General features: G+C 35.9%; 1 protein-coding gene across 1 annotated transcript in view; it reads left to right on the top strand.

Moving 5' to 3' along the window:
- The window catches only part of SMCHD1 (structural maintenance of chromosomes flexible hinge domain containing 1), a 144,605-nt gene that overhangs the window by 36,133 nt on the left and 93,789 nt on the right, over window positions 1–14,683 (top strand). The window contains exons 6-10 of the mRNA XM_021707416.1: window positions 3,833–3,947; window positions 4,058–4,177; window positions 9,523–9,689; window positions 12,406–12,496; window positions 12,801–13,011. Of these exons, the coding sequence (XP_021563091.1) occupies window positions 3,833–3,947; window positions 4,058–4,177; window positions 9,523–9,689; window positions 12,406–12,496; window positions 12,801–13,011 (704 nt within the window). The remainder of the gene's footprint in view (window positions 1–3,832; window positions 3,948–4,057; window positions 4,178–9,522; window positions 9,690–12,405; window positions 12,497–12,800; window positions 13,012–14,683) is intronic.

Here is a 14,683-nt window from a genome sequence, read left to right as displayed (position 1 = left end):
AAAAAAAAAAAAAAAAATAGTGGTAAAATATATATAACATAAAACTTGCCATTATGATTTTTTTTAAATGCACAGTTCTTTAGTATTAATTACATCCAGTGTTTTGCAACTATTACCATTATGTATTTTCAAAAATGTTGTAGCTGTGTACCTCAAATTGAAAGTGTACCCACTAAATAGAGCTCCCTATTCTCCCTACTCCCAGCCCCTATGACTACTATTTTGTCTCAATGAATGTGTCAATTCTAGGTACCTTATTTAAGTGGAATCATACAATATTTGTCCTTTTGTGTGTGATTTATTTCACTTAGCATAATGTTTTCAAGGGTCACCCATATGGTAGCATGTAGCATGTATCAGAATTCCATTCCTTCTTAGGACTGAGTGATATGCCATTCACAGCCATACTATATTTTGTCTGCCCATTCATAGGTTAATGGACATGGGTTGTTTCTACCTTTTGTGCTTTGATAATGATACTGTGAATCTGAGTCCCTGGGTCAGTTTATGTTTACCCACATATACCATTTCTGGTGCTTATATTTATTCCTTTATGTAAATCTATCTAGTATTGTTTTCTTTCCTGAAGATTATTATTATTATTATTATTTTTTTTGAGTTGGAGTCTCACTCGATCACCCAGACTGGAGTGCAGTGGCTGCTCCCGGCCACCGCAGCCTCGACCTGCTGGGCTCCGGCGATCCTTCCGCCTCAGCCTTCCGAGTAGCCGGAATTACAGGCACGCGCTACCACGCCCGGATGATTTTTTGATTTATTGTAGAGATGAGGTCTCACTGCCCAGGCGGGTCTCGAACCCGCGGGCTCAGGCAGTCCACTTACCTCAGCCTCCCAAAGGCGCGGGATTACAGGCTGAGCCACTGAGCCTGGCTCTGAAGATCTTTTTTAAAATTTTTAATAACTTGAGTCTGTTCTTGGAGTTTTTTCAGCTTTTGTATGTCTGATAGTCAGAATTTCTCTCTCTTCCTCCTTTAAAGATATTTTTGCTGAGCATTGAATTTGAGCTTAACTTTTTAAAACTTTGAATATCCCACATCTGAAAATCCAAAATTAAAAGTGCTCCAAAATCTGAATCTAAAACATAACACTTGGGAAATGCTTCCTGGAACATTTGGGGTTTTAAATTTTTGCATTTGGGATAATCAGGTAGTATGTATAATGCAAATATTAACAAATCTGAAAAAAATCAGACATCTAAACCACTTTTGGTCCCAAACATTTTGGATAAGGGCTGCTGAACTTTTATATTAAATATGTTACTCCATTTTCTGCTTATGCCTAGTTTATGATGAGAAATTTGTTGTCCTCATTACATATTTTCTGATTTTCTATGACTCCTGTTAAGATTTTCTTTTTATCATTGCTATGTTCGATTGGGTGTGTGGTTCTGTTGGAGTTGGTAGTGTGTTTGTGTATCATGTGGGGTGTTTTGTATAATCACAAGCTTGTATGGGGAGGCATTTTGTGTGTGTTGTGTGTGCAGTTTTTTGTGTGTATTGTGTGAGGATTGGTCTATGTGTGGATGTGTTGTGCAGGGGTATGTTGTGAGGGGGCACTTTTTTGGGTGCTTTGTTTTGTATATCTGGTATTACAGTATCTAATCTGGTCAGTGTTGTCTTTGTGTTTATTTTGATTATTGATATATGGAGATAGGACCTTTTGTAACAATTAAAATATTTTTATCTTTCTCTTTTTTCTCTTTTAAATTGATTGCAATGTTTGCTGTTCTTTTTCTTTTTCTACTTTTTTCTCTTTCATATTTTAGAATTTATTTATATTTTTTCTGATTGTCTTTGAAATTTTAACATGCATATTTAAGTCTGGATTTCGGGATTAAAAGTATCTCCTCCTCCTAATTAAGAACTTTGTTAGCTTTGACACTCACTTCCCAAAATAATACTTTTGTTATTGAAGGTACTTAAAGTCTGACTTTTTAGAAATTCATCAATTTATACACACCACTTATTTTATTTTATTTTTTATTTTAAAGATGTGAGATACAATTCAGGACACCTATCTCTAATCATGGCATTTTAAATGTCTTACACATACCTGTTTTTTATTTTTTGAGTCAGAGTCTTACCTGTCACCCAGGTTGGAGTGCATGGCAGGATCATGGCTACCACAGCCTTGACCTGCTGGACTCAGGTGATTCTCCCACCTCAGTCTTCCAGATCCACTTCTGTAGTTCCAGTTCCACTTCTGGAACTACAGATGTGTGCCACTATATCCAACTAATTTTTTGATTTATTGTAGAGACAAGGTCTCGCCTAGTTGCCCAGGCTGGTCTTGAACCCCTCTCACCTCTGCCTCCCAGAGTCCTCTCACCTCTACCTCCCAGAGTGCTGGGATTATGGGCGTGAGCCACTGCACCCAGCCATATTATTTTTTTTAAATGGCCATTGTATATACTATAATACCTCTTGCATGTTAAATTGTGCTTTACAATACTTTGGGGCAAATTTCTTGGTGGTAAATTACCTTGATTTTTGTAAGTTATTTTTACTCTGGCTCACAGTTCTACGTTGATGGATTTTCTTTTTAAGGCACTATGGGGATAACATTATACTGTCTTCTGCTGTTACTGTCAAAGCTTGCTAACCTATTTTTATCCTGTTGTATCTCTCAGTCAATTTTCTAGTTCTTTTGTCTGTTTTTGGTGTTTACAGTGATGTGGATTTCCTTTTACTTATCCTGTGTGGGTTCTTTTGGTCTTCCTGGATCTGTGGAGCCATGTCTTATATTGGTTCTAGAATATTTGCAGCTCCTATTCATTCTCTCTCCTCTCTGAAATTACATTTCAACTTGTATGAGATATTTTCCTTTCATCATTTATCTTTAACATTTTCAGTTTTGCCTTCTTTCTTTGTTTCTTATGGGTAAATTATTTGTTTTATTTTTTTTTTAATTGCAGTCTTACTCTGTCGCTCAGATTGGAGTGCAGTGGCTGCTCCCGGCCACTGCAGCCTCGCCTGCAGGGCTCTAGCAATCCTTCTGCCTCAGCCTTCCATGTAGCTGGAACTACAGGCGCACGCTACCATGCCCAGCTAATTTTTTGATTTATTGTAGAGATGATGTCTTGCCAAGTTCCCCAGGCGGGTCTCGAACCCGCGGGCTAAGGCAATCCGCTCACCTCGGCCTCCCAAAGCACTGGGATTACAGGCTGAGCCACCAAGCCCGGCCGGGTAAATTATTTGAATTCATCTTTCTGTTCTTTTAATTTACTCTGTGTCACACCTATTTTTAACCTTTCCATTGATTTTAATAGAGGTTCCATCCTCATTCCCATTGTTTGTTTATGATATTGGGAAATGATGTTCCTGGTGACTGCCTATATTTTGAAAGACCAGTGATGCCTCTTCTCCAGAGTATTATTATGGTACAATTCTCTACATATGTGGAATTGAGAATCTCCTTTGTGCTAATCCTTGTTCTTTAACCAGTATTTTAACAAGTTTTGACGTAGCAAACAATTTTGAAAGGAAAATCTTAGAAGCATAAGGATAATAAGGATATTTATTTAGTTCTGTTTGCTGAGAGATCTTCTGATTTAGTAGGATGAGGCTGAAGAGTTTGCTTTTTTTTTTTTTTTAAGTTTTCAGGTGAAGCTGATGCAGCTGGCCTGGGTACTACATTTTGAGACCCACTGGGCCACATGATGACTTTCAGCAGTGGTCATTTCACCTTTCAAGTAGGGGTGGTTAGCTGTCTTGGAGATCATTGTATTAATACTTAGTAAAAGCAAAATAAAAGTTTCCTTTAGCACTTTAGTAACTTGTTAAAATCATTGCATTCACGTTCTGTTTTATTTTAGTGATCATTCAGGATATGTTCGTCCAGTACCTGTACCACGCAGTTTAAACAGTGATATTTCCTATTTCGGTGTTGGGGGCAAGCAGGCTGTTTTCTTTGTTGGACAATCAGCCAGAGTGAGTAAAAGGATTTCTTATATGAAAATATTTTGAGGTTGACTCTGTCTAAATTTGTTAAGCAGTTTAACTATTAGGAATTTCAAAAGTACTCTTTTTAATATTAACAGATGATAAGCAAACCTGCAGATTCCCAAGATGTTCATGAGCTTGTGCTTTCTAAAGAAGATTTTGAGAAGAAAGAGAAAAATAAAGAAGCAATATATAGTGGATATATTAGAAACAGAAAGGTACAATACATTTTAACTCATCATTGCAAATTTATTCTTTTGGATAGATGATAGGACAGAACTTTTTTCTAATTTCTAAGATGCCAATGTTGTTTTAAAAACTTGAAGGTATGAAATTTTCAAAGTGATTCACTTTTTTCATTCTTTTTTCTTATGTAAGTAGCAAAAATGACCATTTATGTGCTTTCTCGGACAAAAGTCTTTAGATAACATGTTGACTCATAGAGCCTAGTAACCTTCCTGTAAATTGTAAGTTTGTAAACTTTTTCCTTGGTCTGAACTTGAGTTTTAAAATCTTTGTTATATAATAATCACAGAAGTAGGATAGCAATTAGTAATGGGGTAATGGATTTCAGGAAATCAGACCTCCAGAGAAATGAGTTACAGATTTTTTTAATAACTTTGCATTCAAACTCTAATTTGAATAAGACAAAATGTTAACAAATTTGAATCTTACTAGTGAGTAAATGATATTTATTGCATATTCCTTCAACTCTTCATTTGAAATATTAAAAGTTGTATCTTAAAATCTTTACTTAATTAACAATTTAATAGTAATAGTAATAATAAAATATTAATTTAAAAAAAGATATAAGGTCTCTGTGTCACTCAGGCTGGAGTGCAGTTGTGCAATCATAGCTCACTCATTACATCATTGAACTCTTGGGTTCAGGTGATCGTCCCACATCAATCTCCCAAAGCACCGGGATTATAGGAAAAACTATTTTAAAGTAATTTTGAGCTTTTAAAAAATTGTTTTTAATTCTAAAAGAAATGGTAAGAAACTTTATAGGAAAGTACAAAGATAATGAAAATACTTTCAAGTGTCAGACTAGCAATAGAAAAAACTATTGAAAACATTTTGGTGAATTTTCTTCTAATTCAGCTTTTTAATTATATAGTTATAATTTTGATCCTACATTTTAAAAATTGAGTATCTCCTCATTTTATAAAATATTTTGTACCAGGCATGATGGCTTACGCCTGTAATCCCAGTACTTTGGGAGGTTGAAGTAGGAGGATCACTTAAGCCAGGAGTTTGAGACCAGCCTGGGCAATATAATGAGACCTCATCTCTACAAAAAAATAATTTAAAAAATTAGCCGGGCGTGTTGGCACACACCTGTAGTCCCAGGTACTTGGGAGACTAAGTCAGAAGGATCACCTGAGCCCCCCAGAAGGTCAAGGTTGTGGTGCACCATAATTGTGCCACTGCATTCCAGCTTGGGCAACAGAGTGAGACTCCCAATTAAAAAAAATTTTTTTTTGCTACACAGCACATTTTTTAATACCTTCAGGCAGTCAAGACAGCAAACTTGCTCTCACTTCTGCCCTTTACAACATACCTTCCTTTTAGTAAATCTGTCTTTCTTAATTCATGGGAAAAAAAGCTTCATAACATTTCCTTTAATGGATATAGCATAACTATTCTGTTGACCATTTGACTTAAAGGATATTATTATAATTATAAAGTCATTGCCTGAATATCTTTGTATAACTTTTTTCCTGAATTATAGTTTTTTAGTTTAGATTGTTAGAATTTTAATACTTGTAACAGTGAATTTGAACTTTTTAAATGTCATGGTATGTATTTCAGAGTTGCTCGTCTGAAAGGTTAAACCCAAAATCAGATATATTTTGAACAACTGTATAGAAAGACCTACATGATCATTTCCTTATTTTTAAAAGGAATGAGAAGGGGAAAAGGTAGCAAAATATTGACAGTTCGATAGGTTAAAAGATACTTTTTTTTTTCTACCAGTATTGTGAATTGTTTTCATTTTCTTATCCACTTTTATTTTCTCTATAACTCAATATTCTCTTTGGGAAATTTCTTTACTTTTGCTTTACCTACTTTTTTCTCTCTATTTTTTTTTTTTGAGTTGAAGTCTCATTCTGTCGCCCAGACTGGAGTGCAGTGGCTGCTGCTGGCCACCGCAGCCTCGCCTGCTGGGTGCTGGCGATCCTTCCACCTCAGCCTTCCAAGTAGCTGGAACTACAGGCATGCGCTACCACGCCTGGCTAATTTTTGATTTATTGTAGAGATGAGGTCTCGCCAAGTTGCCCAGGCGGGTCTCGAACCCGCGGGCTCAGGCAATCCACTCACCTCAGCCTCCCAAGGCTCGGGATTATAGGCTGAGCCACTGAGCCTGGCTTTTTTCTCTTTTAATTTGTTTCATTTACTTACATATTTTGATATATTTACATAATAGTATTCTGTCTTAACTACCACAAAGCCCTGTAAAATATAATGGTGGAAATATCTCTACCCATGGTAAAACTGGTGAAAATTAGGAATTGAGGATTTCAAAACTGTATATATGTTACAAAGCTTGAGTAGAACTGGATCTTGGATTACCATTTTTCTACCAGCCTTTTCTGTGTTTTGTGCTTACTTCTTACCAACAAACATATTATGGATACCAATGGGTACTTGGTCCTTTTTCTTTTCTTACCAGTCTTTTCCAGCTTACTTTTGTTGGACTTCTGTCTCTGACTTAACAGTTTTCAGAATGTGAGTAGAGGTGGTGGTTCTTGTTCTATAGTTAGCAGTCTTGCTCTTAAATACCAACAGCTCTCAAATCTGTGTTTCTTGTGAAGACTTTTTCTCTTAAGATTGAGACATTGAATCAGGCTAGGTTCAGCAAAGCAGACACAAGCCATCTGGGCACTCACTATAAACAGAAAAGGATTTAAGAAAGATGCTTAAATGATTATTTGGAAGGGCCAAAGAAATGAACTATAGGCCAAGTCTCCTAGAATGAAGCCAAGACACTTCAAATTGACCCTCAAAGGTTGCTGCAAGATTTACTATAATCACACAGTTGGAAGACCACCATTTGGCCTGAATTTCAGGAACTTACTGCCATGGTTGCTTCATCATTAGAATATAGAATTTCTGACCATAACAAGTGCTGCAATGGTGTTTTGACACTTTGAAGCTGGAATTTGGTTACTGGTTTTTCAGTGACTGGCCTTTAAGAACCCTCAGGAAATTGCCTCTGCCTCATTTTTGGCTTCCAAATCTTTGACTAGTACATCTAATTGGTGAAACCTGATTTGCATCCACAACTTGAATTGCAAGGGATTTTGGAAAGTATGAGATCTGGCAATTAAGTTCGTGAAATCATCCTAGAAAAAGTGCTTACATACCACATTTAATGAATATCACTGAATATCACTACAGTCACCTTCAAAGTACTCCCTTTGGAAAACAGTGCACCAATGCCAGTGCCTAGTCCACCCTTCAAAGCAGTTTTGGAGCTGTTTTCTGGAATGGCCATCAGAGCTGTCATTGTATTACCCTTGATATCCCAAATGTCATCAGATGTCCTCCTTTCAATATTTCCTTTATCTTCAGGTAAAGAAAAAAGTCATTGGGGGCCAGATCAGGCGAGTAGGAGAGTGTCCCAATATAGTTATTTGTACAGTGCTGTCAACATAACCACGCGATGGCAGGTTCACAAACTTAATTGTCGATTTCAGCCTCTTCCCCTCCACTACCCTATTTGATTAATAGCATTTCCCCAACCATGCAGTTAAAATTATAATCCTTGTTGTTAATCATTCACCACATTTAATTTTGGCTTTTAAAATAGTTTCTTTCATCTACCATCTCTTTCATCTATTTTTCACTGCTCTAATTCAGCCATTCCAGTTTCATCTTTTATCGTATGTTTATTGTATATTCTAAACTACTTTGTTTCCTTCATACTCTTCAAATTCTTCATATTCTCATTTGTCTGGAATGTTCTTATTCAGTTGTCTGCTGGTGAGTGCCACTCTCTTTTAGCTCTTGGTTCATATATTTATAATGGCATATTGTTTTGTAATCATTTGTCTTTCATTTCCTACCAGGTGGAATTTTAGAATGCAAAGACACTGCCTTACTTACCTTGAACCTATCTTTTTTGAGCTCACGTTGAGGCTTAGGAATTAGAGAAGGTGCTTGATAAATATTTGGGTAATGAACTTGCATCATTAGTAAAGCCAAACTAATCTACTAACTCTCAAAGTGTAAAAATTGTTTCTAGTATGATATGTATTGTAACTGTAAAAATGATTTAGTAATAGTAATTTAATGTGTAGAGATGCATTAGAATGGCTTTGAAGGATTTGTTTTTATTATTATGTTTTCTTGGGGAAGGTTGTTTTAGTAAAACTAGAAAACCTGCTAGACAAATTCTAAAAGAACTGTTAATACTTTGTGTTTATTATTTTTAATTAAGGAAGTCATAACACAGGCTTATTTAGAAAAATCAACCAACTTCCTAGAGATACTGGTTTAGTACATATTTTTATTTTTATAATTTGTAAGTGTATATAGCAACATACAGAATATATACAGTCACACATCACTTAGTGACAGTGGTACGTTCTGAGAAATATGTCGTTATGTGATTTTTTTTGTTATGTGGACATCATAGAATATACTTGGGTAAACCAAAATGGTATAGGCTACTACAAGCTACTAAACACCTACAGCCTACTTCTCCAAGGCCTCAAATACATGTAGCTTGTTATTGTACTGAATACAACTGTAAATACAACTGTAACACAATAGTAAATATTTGTATAGCTAAGCATACCTAAGCAGAATAGATATTCTAATTTTATAATACTGTATTTTATGGGACCGCTGTCCCGTATGTGTTAAAATGTTGTTAACATGTTGTTTGTAGGCCATGACTGTACGTACACATACACACACATAAATGTATAGATATGCAATTTTTAAAACATACAGATTCATATTATAAATTGAGACTCATGCTACAAATACAGATTGATATTACAAATTCATACATTTTTATCCTCAAACAGCCCCCAACCTCTCTTCCTTAACCTCTGGATATTCTCCGAAAGTGGACTGGTGTCCAGGGTGATTTTATTCTCTTTAAAACAGTGTTTGGGCTCAGCTGGTTGGGTCTTAGGCTGCCCTCTAGTTGTCTTGAGCATGTAGGTCTGGGCATTGGTCTTGACTAGGCTAACTGGTAGGTATCTCAAGCAAGGACTCATCACATACACCCTAGAGTAAGTGTCCTCCATTTTTTAAGGCATTTTAAAACTCAGTATCTTTCTTTATCATTTCCTTTCATCTAAAATTGGCCTAGCATTATGAGATAGAATATTCTTTATATATGCTCGTTTAGTGGTCACTTTGTCCTCACAGTGTTGTCACACACTCAGCCAGTTTATTATACTGGGCCAGTTTTCTTCTGACGTTTTTCTGAAGTATATTTCTGAAACTATCCAAGTGAATCACATTGTAAAATTTGATATATTTATTTGTATACCTATACTTTAGATGATTTAATCTGTTATATTTCTCTTCACTCTTGTAGCCCTCTGATTCTGTTCACATTACAAATGATGATGAAAGATTTCTACATCATCTTATCACAGAGGAGAATGAAAAGGATAGCTTTACTGCTGTGGTCATTACAGGGGTACAACCAGAACACATACAGTACTTGAAAAATTATTTTAATCTTTGGACACGACAGTTAGCGTAAGTAATTATGTTTGGTTTAGGAAATGCTACTACTTATCTTTTTTAAGATAGAAAAATAGATTGAAACCTCTTTGTCCTTTTTGCTCCTGTCCCATTTTTTTCAGTACCAGTTTGCTGATGTTGATGTTAAGACAGTTCTCTGTTCATTTATTCTGTAAATATTTATAGAGCATCTCTAGTATAGTGAGCATTATGAGGCACAATATTTTTTATATCTATTATAAAGTTTAAAGTGAATTTCAAAATTATCAGATTGAGCACTGCCATCCTAATTTTGTGATTCTTTCCATAGCACCTATTGTAATTTTCCATAACCATATATATATATATATATATATATATTTTTTTTTTTTTTTTTTTTTTTGTCTGCCTACCCCAATGTAATTTCTTTTCTTTTTTTTTTGAGTCAGAATTTCTTCAGTTGCTCAGACTGGAGTGTAGTGAGAATCATAACTCACTGCAGCCCCTGACAACCTGGGCTAAGGCGATCCTTTTCCTCAGTCCCAAGTAGTTGGGACTACAGGTGTTCACCACCACTCCCAGCTTATTGTTTTTACATTTTTTGTAGAGATGAAGCTGGTCTTGAACTCCTGGGCTCAAGTAATCCTCCTGCCTTAGCCTGCCAGAGTCCTGGGGTTACAGGCATGAGACACCGTGCTTGGCCTGAAATGTCTTTTTAAATTCACCGATGTTTCCAATATCTTCTAGAAGGGTACATACTACATAGTTAGTAGATGCTTAAATGTTTATCAAATAAGTATATCCAACGTATTAAAATAAAAAATATGTATACATATGTGCCTGTGACATATTATGAAAAATATGAAAACAAATTATTTATGTATATAAAAATAAGTCATTGTGTACAAAGGGACCCCAAAAAACTGAAATGATTCTTTGGAGGGGGGCCCTTTGAAGTACAGGCTTCCCCCGCTAGTTAAGTGTTGTAGGAACCATTGGCATCAGTGTACCAGCTAGCATTGTTGAGAGGCTGTATTCGGCTTGAGTGAATTTTATTTTTGGATATTCTTTTAACATGTTCACCCATTTCACAATGGGTGATTTATAAGCATACCTGCCCACATTGTACTTGAATGTTCAGCAGTCTTTCACCAAAATCAGCATGACCTCCATGCCCCACCATCCCTATTTACCTGATCTCATCCCGAGTGACTTTTTTATTTCCCTGGATGAAAAAAGTCCTCAAAAGGAAACATTTTGCCGATGTGGAAAAGGAGAAACAGACACCAGAAGTGCTAAATAAGGCACCAAAATTGATGAGTTCAGAAACTATTTTGAGCAGTGGAAAAATGTCTTGATAGGTGTATTGCTCAAACAGAGAGTACTTTGAGGGTGGCTTTAGTTTAAACATGGAAGAATAAATACACAATTTTTAATAAATAAACTCTGGGGTTTTTTGGGTACCCCCTTGCATTTATTCTAGTAAAACGTTTAGGGACTTTATATCCTGTTAGATCAAATCAGAAGAATATTTATTTAATGACTCTAAGTTTTTTCTTTTTTTGAGTTGAGGTCCTGCTGTGTTGCCCAAACTGGAGTGCAGTGGGACTCTCGCAGCCACTGCAACCTTGACTTGGGCTCAGGCAATCCTTCCACCTTAACCTTCCAAGTAGCTGAAACTATAGGCATGCACTACCACTCCCAGCTAATTTTTTGACTTCTTATAGAGACAAGGTCTTGCCATGCTGCCCAGGCTGGTCTATTTCAAGAATAACTAAGGACATGATTTTTTTTTTTTTTGAGTTGGAGTCTCACTCTGTCACCCATCCTGGAGTGCAGTGACACACTCATAGCCACCCCAGTGTCCACCTACTGGGCTCTGGTGAGCCTTCCGTCCCAGCCTTGCAAGTAGCCAGAACTACATGCATGTGCTACCACGCCCGGCTAATTTTTGATTTATTGTGGTGACAGGGTCTCGCCAAGTTGCTGGGGCTGGCCTCAAACCCGTGGGCTCAGGCAGTCCACTCGCCTCAGCCTCCCCAAATGCTGGGATTACAGACTGAATAGTCACACCAAAATATAATCTTTTAAAACTTTTGCTTTAAAGATAAAGTAGCAATGATTTCTGAAGTGGTGGTTTTCAGTGGGCTGACATCGAATTTATTCTTTTTGTTTGTTTTGGAATGTTGGGAAAAGGTTATCTCAGTACCATAAGAGAGAAGAGACATTCTAGAATGATATTCTTATATTGACATTATTTAGATGCTTAATCCAGTCTACCCCCTGATAATTGAGTCCTGTCTACCCCCTGATAATTGAGTCCTGTTTACCCCCTGATAATTGAGTCCTTTCTAGAACATCCCTGACAGATAGAATTATACACTCTTGCCCTCTAGTTTTTATTTATTTAGTGAACTGTCCCTCTTGGAAGTGTAAAGCAGGTGGGTTTTGAAGTTGGAAAGTCCTAGGTTTAAACCTACCTCTCCCTAACTCTAGTTCTGTGACATTAGGTAAATTATATATACTCCTTGCACCCTAGGTTTTATATCTGTAAAATGAGGTGTATTAATACCAGTAACTCAGAATTGCTTTTATCATTAAATGGGATACTATATTTAAAAATGCTTAGTAAAGTGCTTGGCACCTAGTATGTACTATTAATAAAATGTTTTGATGGAAGATTATATGAAATTAAATTTTATATATAATTTTATGTGAATTGAAAGTATAGAGTTATTCTTCTATATTTCAGGCATATTTATCATTACTATATTCATGGCCCAAAAGGAAATGAAAAACGAACCTCAAAAGAAGTTGGACCTTTCAACAACATTGATATTGAAGTAAGACAAAAATCCATCTTAAAATATTAAAATTATGAGATAACTGTTTTAGTCTCAAGTGACTCTAGATAACAAAAACCAGTCAGTAATTAGCTTCTTCTTGTCTTTTACTTTTGTTATTTAATATCCAAGTAAAGAGATCTTTCCTAGATGTGTTTTCATATAAATATTAATATTTCATTAAGCCAGATAATTACTTGTATATATGAATGTAGTTTTTGTCTGTTCTTTTGTTAGATCATAACTGAGAACAAACGTAATGTCACCATAGAGTTTAATTATTTTTGCTTTATTTTTATTTTAGATTTCTATGTTTGAAAAAGGGAAGGCACCTAAGATTGTCAACCTAAGAGAAATACAAGATGACATGCAGACGTTGTACATAAATACAGCAGCTGATAGTTTTGAGTTCAAGGCTCATGTTGAAGGAGACGGTGTAGTGGAAGGGATTATCCGATATCATCCTTTCTTATATGATAGAGAAACTTACCCTGATGATCCATGCTTTCCATCAAGTATGTTAATTTGTTGTCTTAGCTATAAAATGTGAAGTTGTGATGTAGAATAGTGAGTTTTTTTTTTAATGATTATTAGTTGAGCTATTAAGTTTAGACAAATATTTAAAATTTTTTCCTTAAGTTTATAATGTTTATAATTCTTGATTCTTTATATATATTCAATTCCGATGAATACATTATTATTTTCTGTTAGATCTCTTAACTACACTAAACTTTTAGATATGCATGCATATTAATCTCTTATATATTCCCTTCTGTCTTCTCTTTATCTTCATAGGTATTTATAAAGAAGTTATGTACTTTATGCAGTTATAACTATCAGGTTTTTCTTTGTGCTTTCTGATTTGTCTTAACTGTAGGAAGACTTTTTACACCTCAAGATTATAACAAGATCCTGTGGTTTTTTTGCTTTTTCGTTTTTTTTTTTTGTATGTGTGTGTGTCATTTTATGCTTAATAAGCATCAGTGTTTTCCTGTTTTGTATGTAGAGGGAGGTAAGGATTTAACTTGATATTTTCCATGTGGTAATCAGTTTCTTAGCACCAGTTAATTGAATGTTATAATTTTCCCAATAGTTAGAAATAGTACTTTTATAATACAGTGTTCACATATATATGTAAGTCTAGTTTTTTTTTTTTTTTTGAGTTGGAGTCTCACTCTGTCACCCAGACTGGAGTGCAGTGGCCGCTCCCAGCCACCGCAGCCTCGACCTGCTGGGCTCCCGCAATCCTTCCGCCTCAACCTTTCGAGTAGCCGGAATTACAGGCGCGTGCTACCACGCCCGGCTAATTTTTTGATTTATTGTAGAGATGAGGTCTCGCTTGCCCAGGCAGGTCTCGAACCCACAGGCTCAGGCAATCCACTCACCTCAGCCTCTTAAAGGCGCGGAATTACAGGCTGAGCCACTGAGCCTGGCTAAGTCTAGATTTTTTAAGTTAGTATTCTGTATTTTATATATGAGTAATGATACTGTCTTGTAGTTTTATTCTGCGTATTGATATCTTTAGGGCGAGACATTCTCACTAGTGTTCTTTTTTGAGAGTTTTCTTAAACATTTGTTCTTCTAGATAAACTTTGGAATCAGCTTCATAACAGTCACTTAAAATCCTAGTGAGATTATTGGGATTGCACTGAATTTATAGATTAACAGTATTAAACTTTTTCCTTTAGAATACTTCCTTAGTACATTCTTAGTTTTGTATGTTCTGCAGCTAGTTTCCTGATTGGAATCCTGTCTTTGCCACTTTCTTTGTGTAAACCTGGATAAACTACTGCCTATGTCATTTTCCTTACCTGTGAAGTGAGGGGAGGAGTTCATACCTTAGAGGTATGAAACCAAAGAAACTGGGGCAAATTCTTACAATAACACGCAGCACTATGCTCAGTACATGTTATTACTCAGTGGCTCCACCTCCTTTGATGTCTGTGACCTCTTTTAAACTTGCTACTTACAATTTTTTATGCATATAGACAAAAAGATAAAAAGCTTAAAATGTCTTAAAGTAAGAACCAATAAACAAGTGATGATCAATTAGAAAAATTTTCCTCTCAGAGCAAAGTGATTTGGTTTGATTGAAAGGGACTTTTGCAGCCGGGCTCGGTGGCTCAGCCTGTAATCCCAGCACTTTGGGAGGCTGAGGTGAGTGGATTGCCTGAGCCCGCAGGTTCG

The sequence above is a fragment of the Carlito syrichta genome, unplaced genomic scaffold, assembly GCF_000164805.1.
Source record: "Carlito syrichta isolate Samal-C Ts95f unplaced genomic scaffold, Tarsius_syrichta-2.0.1 Scaffold317479, whole genome shotgun sequence".
Taxonomy (NCBI): domain Eukaryota; kingdom Metazoa; phylum Chordata; class Mammalia; order Primates; family Tarsiidae; genus Carlito; species Carlito syrichta.
This window is presented reverse-complemented; position numbering and strand designations above follow the sequence as displayed.